Here is a 9,804-nt window from a genome sequence, read left to right as displayed (position 1 = left end):
GAACTTATTTTCAAGCAATTTTACAAAAAGTCAGCCATACGCACTGGGGTCCACATATTTGGCGTCTGAGTTCCTCAAAAGTTATGGTCCGATTTTGAAAATTTTTAGGCGTAATTTGAAATATACATTCTTTGGTTATTTATTTTTATACTGGAAGAATCAGATGGACTTAAAATTGTGTTATATGGGAAGTAGGCATGGTTTTTATTTAATTTCGCCTATTTGTATATACATCTATCACATTGTAATGTAGGAGTATCAGAGTTTTATTACATACCAAATATGTTTGAAATCGGTTGAGTATAGCCCGAGATATGGATTTTCACTTAAGTGTAGACGGGCTCATAATAAACCCTCTCCTACCAGCTCGGGTGTAAAATTTACTGTCTCTAAAGCATTTCCTTAGTGAATTGGCTGAAATAGCTTGAATTGTTTGGGAAATATGTACAATACATTAAACTTATTAGAGAGCGGGTCCACGCCCAATTTTAAAGGTTTTTAACCCTTAGGTTCACCTTGTTACTGCAATCCCCTGTATTAAATCACACTTTTATTTCTTAATTAAGTGATAGTATTTTATATGCTTTCGAGCGATGGCGCCCACAAAGGGCTTGGCGAGGGTCCGATTACGGCCATCTAGAAACTCGAGCATAATTTTTTGCTAAGGAGCACGTGCACAAAGTTTCATTATGATATCAGAATTTTTACTCAAGTTACAGCTTCGAATTGTCTTGTTATCCTGATCATTTGTATACGGTGATACAAACAACCGTTAGGTTAGGTGAACAAAACTATAATACTCTGTAGCAACATGTTTCAAGATATACAAGATGCGTTCCAAAGTAAACAGGACTTTCATCGGCAAATGCATTTTTCCGAAAAGATAGAAGTCGCACGGTGCCATATCAGGTGAATACGGGGAGTGGTTGATTGTTAAAATGTGATTTTTGGTCAAATAATCGGCCACAAGCGTCGATCGATGAGACGGCGCATTATCGTGCAACAAACGCCAACTTCCATCTTCGCGATATTCGGGCCGAACACGTCGAATACGGCGCACCAAACGCTTCAAAACTCCAAGGTAGAATACCGCATTAACGTATTGGCTGGGTAGAACAACTTCTTTGTGGGCAATACCATTGGAATCATAAAAACAAATCAGCATTGTCTTCACTTTTGACTTCTCCAGGCGCGATTTTTTGGGTTTCGGCTCATTTCTGATTTATGTCCTCACGACCACTTTGAAAACGTTGAAACCACTCGTGCACTCTGCTACGGGATAGGCAATCATCGCCATAAACTTGTTTCATCAATTGAAACGTTTCGGTAAAAGTTTTACCAATTTTTAAACAAAATTTAATGTTGGCTCTTTGTTCGAAGCTCATTTTCGCACCGATGACAAAAACATACTGACACTTAAAACGCAATAACTTCACTTCCAATAGATGAAATGTCATGAAATTTTTACTGGAAATCGATAAAGGATAGCAGATTCTAACGCACTAGTCGACATATAGATGGCGCCACAAGAGTTTACTTTGTTACTTTTGTACTGTTTACTTTGGAACGCACCTTGTATTTTATAGACTAGTGCAGATGCTTTTGAATGGTTGTTTAATTCTTTCACCTTGGCACTCACCACTTACCGCGCACTGAACCTTTGTAACGCAAAAAGGATACTTAAAATATTGTATTCAGACTTTATTTTGTTGTATGGTAATTATACAATATTTGAATGTTTAAACTTTAATAAGTATCCGGATGATAACGAAAGACGAGATGATACTGCGACGGATGCGTTGTTGCTGGTTTTGGTTGTGTGGTGTAGAGTTGCGGTGCGTAGCATCCTAAGTGTAAAGTTGTGTGGTGTCTGCGCGGGTGGTGTATGTTTGTGTGTATTAGTATGTGGTCTTCGTGAGTGGATTGCGTTCGTGTAGTGTACTGGCGTTCATTGTTGGCAGGACTAAGTGCATATAACATATTTATATACTTATATAATATATTGTATACTTATATCATTTGAGTTGAAAAGCTTGATTTAAATATAAATATCTCGGACACGAAAAAAATGTAGTAATGAAACTTAGTGAGTCTCTGACCTATAATATAAGTCAGTAGGATACCAAATATTAACAATAAATATTGAATTTTTATTCAACATTTTTATATCCAGAACAGAATATATTAAGTTTGCCAGAAAGTTTTTTCCCAGAAGGAAACGTCGGAGACCTTATAAAATGTACATACTTATAAATTATCATCATAACAAGTTGAACCTATTTATCCGTGTCCGTCTGTTTGTATATACGCAAACTAATCTCTCAGTTTTTGAGATATCGATATGTACTCGTCCTTTTCTCCTCAAGAAGCAGCTCCTTTGTTGGAACCGCCGATATCGAACCACTATAGCATGTAGCAGCCATACAAGCTGCCCGATCAAGTTCTTGTATGGAATGTGAAGGGAATTAAAGCTTCGGTCCAACCAAAGTTAACGTTTTTTCTTGTTTTATATACATTTTTACCAACACCTGAAAGTATTTCTCTGGCTTTGATCCCTGCGAGAGTATAAAACTATTGGTTATACCCGAACTTAGCCATTCCTCACTGCCGTCCCTAAATAAAAGCGGCAGCGTTAAATTACCGTCAAAAATTCCTCATGCCCATAGATTTTGTATGACGTATGCCTAAATAAATTCGTTTTTGACAGCGTGTTAAGAAGTAAAGTCGGCTGCAAAAAACCAAGAAATTGTAATGTTTCTGAAAAATTCCTTGACGCTTAACGCTTAATGCTTTTAAAAATGGATGTAAGTATTATTATTAAATTAACTCGTTTTACTTTTTATTTATTTTGTAATAATTTTAGAATTTAAATAAGAACTTGACGTAAAGTTGTTGCTTTATATAAGGATGCCGCGTCGGCGTTAACGCCGAGCGGTAAAAAACGCGCCGCACAACGCTTTTATTTAGGTACGCCAGTTACTAGTATTTAAAACGATTTTGTAGCAGACAAATTTAGACCCTTCAATAAAGAAAATATCACTTCAATTTCATTCCGGTGAACTGTAAACAAGTCTTCAATTTGATGGTGCTCTCATTAATACTATCCGATGTGGAGGATGTTGTGCTTGCGTAAATATTTTTGCCAAACTTTTCAAGATCGGTCAGGGATCGACCTTAACAGTAATCACACCTCATTAAAATAATTGTTAGGAATAATCAAACAGGAATAATACAAAGCATCTCAGTTATACATTTATATGCCATATTTATTAATTCAAATTAAACAAAATGAATAATATAAAGTGTCTGTAAAGTATTATAAGTATTTATGAGTATATTGTTACAAAAATATAGTATAACCAATAACATAAAACAAATAAATGACAAGTATATTTCAAATACATGCTATATTTTATATTTCCATCTAATTAAGTTCATCAAAGTATGCACCAGTCATCAAATCTTCATCGCGAATATTAAACACCGTCATCAATTCATCAGCTATTTGTTGTCCCTCTTCGACTGTCTGATCCGGTCGAAGGCATACTTCAAATTCCATGAAATTTCCCAAATGCTTCACTTTATCCATATGTATACGAGTTTGGTCATGTAGAAATAAGTATCTCTCTTTTTCCAAAGTTCCTTTCACTCCATTACTTTGGGCCAAAATCTTTTCCAGCAATGCGGGATCATCTACATCTAATCTGTTAAATGTTGAAAGTTTTGGGCCGGTCTTGTTGGGTCGTACATAATATATAAGTTGTGAAGGCGTAGGTGGCTGTAGGTAGCGTAGTTTAAATCTACCACCTTTACTATCATCCAAAATATTGAAGAACACATCCTTCTGCACCAGCAATTCGCCGGTTGATTTCGTCAGTTCGCGCGCTACTTGAACTCGACGTTCAAATTCTTCATCACTGCCAACTCTAGCCTTAATCTCAACATTCCTTTCATCGCAAGGAATAAACGTTTCATCTTTTATAGACATTTTTGCTAATCAGTTAAATACACACGATTTACCTACTGTAGAGGAATTTTGCAATAACAATAATTGCGCTTGTTTGTTTTAAAGTAATATACATAAGTACAACAAGGTTAGGCATTACGAGTGTTAACATATGCAAAGAATTCTAAACATTTTTATTAAAATTTCTATAACTAATATTAAAAACAAAGGTAGCGAGCTAAATTAATTTTTACAAGTTAAGAACAATTACGTTTTATTAATTTTTATTTTATATTAAAAAATACCCAAGCTTTAGTAACTTTGTCAGACCGAAATATATATCATTCGTTCGCACAACGGCATCATTAGTAATTTTCGTTCGTTCGCACCAATTGGAACATGCGAGCATACTGTCAAATGTAATAACAACAATCAGCTGTTTGTACTTGGTCGTGAGAATTGGTATATTCCATCTAAATTTTTCAGCTCCAACTAACAGATATATATATATTGATAACATGTTGAATTAAGTAAGTAGATTTTAAATAAATTTGGATACGATAAATCGGACAAAAATATCCAATTGTATTTTTATATATAAATAAAGCATTACATAATTGCATCAATCATGTTTTTCAGACATGCCTTTTTACAGCAACAGCTTTAGACGTATTTTGGACAAGTGGCCTGGCAAGCAGCGATTTGGCGTCTATAGATTTTTGCCATTGTTTTTTGTTCTCGGTGCTACTTTAGAATTTTCGATGATCAACTGGACAGTTGGAGAAACTAACTTTTGTAAGCTAACTAGAGCGATAAACTGAAAATAATTTACGGTTTTTAATATTTGCAGATCATACATTTAAAAAACGTCAAGCCAAAAATTTTGTTGAAGAAAAATTGCAAATAACGCAAGGACAAGTTCAAACACCAACTAAAGAAGTTGCGTAATTGTACACGTTCGTAATTAAAATATTGGAAAAATGCCTGCTGGGGTTTCTTGGGGACAATATATCAAATTTCTCTCAGCGTCGATGTTGTCCATGATGGCTGGCTCGCAATTAGTACATATGTACTACAAACCATTAGATGATTTAAATACATACATAGAACGCGAAGTTGGAGCTACAAACACACAAAAGTTAGAAGTTAAATTATCTCCCTCAGAAAAATCAAACCAAACAGCAGATGGAAAAATCGCTTAGTGAATGTTATAGTTAAGAAATGACAATAAAGCAAATATTGAGCATTTCTTTTACAAAACTGATCTTATTTAAAAATAATGCTAAGCAATTTTTAAGATAGTATGAATTTCCTCATACAAATACGGAAAGCAAATGAGAATATTGCATATATACATAACAAAACGTGGCCTGCATTTACAGAAGCTATTTGATCAGTATTGCACATGTATAACTATAAAAAATACACTTCCAACTGTAACATAATTAGATTATTAGTTTGCACATTAATTACTCTTCCCCACCTCAATTCACAACACTGGTCATATTTAAACTTGTTATATTCGTATTCACCTCAGAGCTGTGTGCAGTTGCAAGAGCCTTTGGTACCAGAAATTAATTCAGTAATTCCTGATTAGCATTAATTGTTTTTATTTCCGCAACCAATTTTTCGTGTGATTTTCGATGGTTTTTTAAACATGTCTGTTGTCGATATGCTTGCCCACAGACATCACAAACATAAGGTTTCTCTCCTGTATGTATATATTCATGATGGCGTAGCGTTTTCCTCGAAGCAAAACATTCTGAACAATACTGACATTCGAAAGGCTTCAATTTCATATGCACTGCTTTAACATGGGCCTCCAGTTCAAATTTACGTATAAATTGCCTGCCACAGTGTTCGCAAGGCATTTTGTCATTAGAATGAACTAGCATATGTTGGACAAGCATAAATTTCTTAGCCATTCGTCGACCGCAAATTTTACATTCATATTTTGTTTCGTTTGTGTGCAGTTGCAGGGTATGATATTTCAGTGTGTAACGTGAATAAAACAGCTTGTTGCAAACATTACATTCAAAACGCTCTTTCAGCTGCTCCTTTTCAGCTTTTTCTGCTTCCGTAGGATGTTTTGCACGCCGATGATATTTAAGATTACCCGATTGGTTAAAGGTCGCACCACATTGTTCACACACGTACTTGGTTATACACGACGTATCGGAGTGTTTTAAACGTTTATGCTTTTGCATTGCAATGAAACTGGTATACATACGCTCACATCCGGAAATGTCACAAGCATACGATCTAACTTCAGCATCATGTATTTCCTTGATATGAGTATAAAGACCTCCAATAAAAGTATACGATTTTTCGCAACGATCGCATTGAAATGGACGCTTGCTTCCTTCGTGTACTTTGCGTATATGAGCATCCAGTGTTATTTTGTGTGCAAAGCTGTGACTGCATTGCTCGCATTTGAAACTGTTTTTAGTGCCTTTGTTACGACGCTTCGTCGTTCTATCCAATTTGCTTAGACCCAATTGAATGCGCCCATCAACATTTCCCACTTTTGTACTCTTTATTTTATTGTCAGTTGTATTAGCAGTATTGATATTTTCAATGGGTAGAGAACGTTTTCTACGAGAACGGGTAGGATACTTTTTTATTTCATAATTACAATCCCGGTGTTTCTTGTACTGAGCCTTATCTTCCACTGCAGTCGATGATTTGAAATTATTTTTAAAAATATTTTTTAAGTTTCCTTTGTCTTGATCTAAATTTCGTTTATATTCTCCTTCGTTGGAATTTTCCTCGTTAAAACCATGCCATTCTTCATTATTGCTTTCGTAATTATCATCGCTCAAATTTTCCTTTTTTGCAATATCTATCGCAGTACCATTACCGAATGGATCTGGGTCAGGTAATGCTTTGCTAATTGTTGCTACATCACTCATTGTATTAATCATAACAGATTCGGTTTCCATAAGAGTATCTTTAAGCTACAAAGTTATTTCATTAAAAAATAAATATATATATAAGTTAAAACTACTACTTTCCTTACCAACAAATTGAAGATATCTGTTGTGGTTTGTTGTACACCGGAATTATCCTCAAATTCGTGGTGTTTTTCATCTTCAACAATTTCAACTTTAGCTGCACCTAAGCAAATTAACTCTTGCAATCTCTGCGTACTATTTCTCACTTGTTTTTTGAATGACCAAACGCCTTGTAATTTCTTATAGCAACACATACACATATATTGAGGATATTTTTGAGACATCGGTTTCGCTTCTTCATTAATCCACTGTCCTTCCATACATGAAGTTATAAATTGTTGTATTAATTCAATGCCTACAATGCTAATACAAAAATCTTTGTACTCGGAAAGTTCTTCTTCCTCCTCTAAATTTATTAAACAACTAATATTCTCTCTTTTTAATTTTTTCAAGCAAGTTCGACAATGCTCTTTTACATTTTCTATTGATAGTACCGACATTTTAAATTTATTAACATTTGAATCCATAATAAACGAAATATTTTTGTTTGTTTACTAGAGGAGCACAAATTCGTAATAGTGCTGTAAAAGTTCTGATGGATCAGCAGTGCAACAAAAAGTAACCATGCCTAAATTGTCGTATTTACCGCAAAACTTCTTCACAAGCATTAATATTTATATAATACTAAAGATAATAGAAAAACATATTGCGAATACCTTGCATATTGAATTATTTATCTGATATATAATATATCATATTTTCTGAACCGATTTCTTGCTAAGTTCTTGTAAGTTTGGAGGAATTAAAATTATCTGGCATCCTTTTAAAATTGAACTAATTAAGGTGACCATAAAAAATAATATCTAATTTATTATATTATTTCAAATCCATATCAGAGCAACTTGAGCCTTTGGAACGTCACAAACCCTATAAAATATAAATATAAATGATCAGCGTGGTCACCGATAATCCTCGAACTTCCATTCTGTTAGTGACATTAATCACTTGTAACACAAATGATATGGAAGCTGTGCCAACGGTTGTTTTGTTATCACTATTACCAGGCACTCTTACCGTCGAACGCTTATAGAAAATTAAACACACAATAATAACATAATTTTAGCAAGGAAATATTTATTAAATCCAACGCATAATAATATAGCTAAGAATTATAAAAACTTAAAATTCCCTATATATACTTACTATATACCATAATTATTAAAATATTGATGTGCGTCATTACATCATTTTCTAGGATTAAAATACTTTTAGAGATTACAAGAAATGCACTTACAAAATCAAGCATCTAGCTTTTTTTCAATCGTATCGTCTTTAAAATGTTTCAACCGGTGCTGTTTCATAGCTGTTGGTTGGCGGAAGTCCTTTCCACAAACGTCACAAAGATATGGTTTTTCCCCAGAATGTCGGTAACTGTGGAAGCGTAGAGACTTTTGTGTTTGAAATGATTTATCGCAAAGTTTACAGGGAAACGGTTTCTCTTTTAGATGGGCTGAACGTTCATGATTCAATAGATCTTGATACCACATAAAACTTTTATCACACTGACCACATGGTATTCTGCCATCTGTAGAATGTGTGCGTAAATGATCCACAAGCAAATTTTTTACAGGAAATCGTTTACCACAAATTCCACAAACACGAGACATATCTTCTTTAATATGAAAACACATATGCTTTTTTAGTGATAAATCTGTTGTAAATGCCTTAGGACACACACTGCACTTAAACTGGGCGTCTGCGTTTAGTACTGTTTGATGTTTTTGTTTCATATGTTCTTGTAGACTGCGAATATATCTGTAGGCTTTGTCGCAATGACCACACGAAAACGGCAACTTATTATCATGCACCTCCCGCATATGTGCTTGTAATTCTGAATTGAAAGCATACGTTTGTGTGCACTGTGAACATTTATATTTTTCGCTGTTATCTAATGCAGGCTCTTCTTTCTTGATGTCGTCCTCCTTTCCAGCAATTGTTTTACTGCGACATTCGGCTGCAGTTTGTAAAACAGGTGCAAAAGGATCTGCCATCTCATCATTTAGTTCTGTATCTGCTAGGTTTGCTACTGATGTATCGAAAAAAACTTGCTCGTCTTCCATAAGCGCATCCCTAAACTATATATAATTGGTGAAGTTATCGGTTAATTAAATATCTATATTCACAATCTTACTTGCAATTTGCAATCCTGAAGCAAGTTTTCCACACGTTCTTTCTTTCCCATAAATTGGTTATCATCTTCGTCATAATTGATTTCAACTTTTATCATTCCACTACTACAATTAAGTACAGTGCGTAACTTTTCAGCGCTCTGTTGAGCCCTTTTACGGAATAAGGCAAAGTTGTTGAGCATACTATAGCAAGCGAGGCATATGTGTGCTGGCAATTCATTATCAACAACATTTACCGTGTTACTTCTGGTAGGACCATCTATATAAATATAGATTAGTTGTTGCAGCTCAGGATCGCTGTAAATGTTAAATTGCAGGTCCTTGCTATCAGGTATATCGTCTTGATCAACATTGTCAGAAAAACCGTCCGCATTAGCACCAAGCCTTTTCAAACAAGTACGGCAGTGCTGACTTGCATTATTCTTTGTTAATAACGACATAACTTTTTAATTTGGATTTATTAAAACCTTAAAAATGGCTTACTATTTGTAATAAAACAACTGACAGCACGAAAAACAATACAAACTTGTCGCTGCTAAAACCTTGCCATATGGAGGAAAACATTTATCACAGTGTCAGTAGTGTTGAGTGTTAATTTTAACCCATAAAATAATAAACGAGTGTTAAATGATCGATAGTTGAACTTCTATATTTTCAATAGTATTTAAATATTTTTACAGAGAAAGAACTTCTCAACCATAGTAGTTTCAACTGT

The 9,804-nt window shown here is 34.4% G+C and overlaps 4 protein-coding genes across 4 annotated transcripts; 2 read left to right on the top strand and 2 right to left on the bottom strand.

Moving 5' to 3' along the window:
* Positions 1-3,241: 3,241 nt before the first annotated feature.
* Positions 3,242-4,135, bottom strand: LOC106618870 (uncharacterized). The gene has a single exon (XM_070110212.1). It carries the CDS (start codon positions 3,986-3,988, stop codon positions 3,425-3,427), a length of 564 nt encoding a protein of 187 aa, XP_069966313.1. The 5' UTR covers positions 3,989-4,135; the 3' UTR covers positions 3,242-3,424.
* Positions 4,136-4,314: 179 nt separating this feature from the next.
* Positions 4,315-4,916, top strand: sloth1 (sloth 1). The gene is made up of 3 exons (XM_014236774.3): positions 4,315-4,476; positions 4,586-4,741; positions 4,797-4,916. The coding sequence occupies exons 2-3, from the start codon at positions 4,588-4,590 to the stop codon at positions 4,892-4,894; spliced, it is 252 nt and encodes an 83-aa protein (XP_014092249.1). The 5' UTR covers positions 4,315-4,476; positions 4,586-4,587; the 3' UTR covers positions 4,895-4,916.
* On the bottom strand, positions 4,797-9,637 carry LOC106618857 (zinc finger protein 493). Its single transcript, XM_070110291.1, has 4 exons — positions 9,092-9,637; positions 8,202-9,035; positions 6,966-7,445; positions 4,797-6,903 (listed from the first exon to the last, which is right to left on the bottom strand). Exons 1-4 carry the CDS (start codon positions 9,527-9,529, stop codon positions 5,521-5,523), a joined length of 3,135 nt encoding a protein of 1,044 aa, XP_069966392.1. The 5' UTR covers positions 9,530-9,637; the 3' UTR covers positions 4,797-5,520.
* Positions 4,927-5,206, top strand: sloth2 (sloth 2). Its single transcript, XM_070110213.1, has one exon. The coding sequence runs from the start codon at positions 4,927-4,929 to the stop codon at positions 5,146-5,148; it is 222 nt and encodes a 73-aa protein (XP_069966314.1). The 3' UTR covers positions 5,149-5,206.
* Positions 9,638-9,804: the final 167 nt, after the last annotated feature.

This window comes from Bactrocera oleae, chromosome 5 (assembly GCF_042242935.1).
Source record: "Bactrocera oleae isolate idBacOlea1 chromosome 5, idBacOlea1, whole genome shotgun sequence".
Lineage (NCBI taxonomy): Eukaryota > Metazoa > Arthropoda > Insecta > Diptera > Tephritidae > Bactrocera > Bactrocera oleae.
The sequence above is the reverse complement of the archived record's forward strand: the minus strand, read 5'-3'. Positions and strand labels throughout refer to the sequence as shown.

What these genes read in the sequence shown, in the direction of transcription:
- LOC106618857 (XM_070110291.1), bottom strand. Translation starts at nt 9,529, where the DNA reads ATGTCGTTATTAACAAAGAATAATGCAAGTCAGCACTGCCGTACTTGT. An exon ending in TTGAAAAAAAGCTAGATGCT is followed by an intron (nt 7,446 to 8,201) that starts TGATTTTGTAAG and finishes TAGTAAACAAAC; the next exon opens with AAAAATATTTCGTTTATTAT. An exon ending in CAGATATCTTCAATTTGTTG is followed by an intron (nt 6,904 to 6,965) that starts GTAAGGAAAGTA and finishes ATAACTTTGTAG; the next exon opens with CTTAAAGATACTCTTATGGA.
- sloth2 (XM_070110213.1), top strand. Translation starts at nt 4,927, where the DNA reads ATGCCTGCTGGGGTTTCTTGGGGACAATATATCAAATTTCTCTCAGCG.
- sloth1 (XM_014236774.3), top strand. Translation starts at nt 4,588, where the DNA reads ATGCCTTTTTACAGCAACAGCTTTAGACGTATTTTGGACAAGTGGCCT. An exon ending in AGTTGGAGAAACTAACTTTT is followed by an intron (nt 4,742 to 4,796) that starts GTAAGCTAACTA and finishes TAATATTTGCAG; the next exon opens with ATCATACATTTAAAAAACGT.
- LOC106618870 (XM_070110212.1), bottom strand. Translation starts at nt 3,988, where the DNA reads ATGTCTATAAAAGATGAAACGTTTATTCCTTGCGATGAAAGGAATGTT.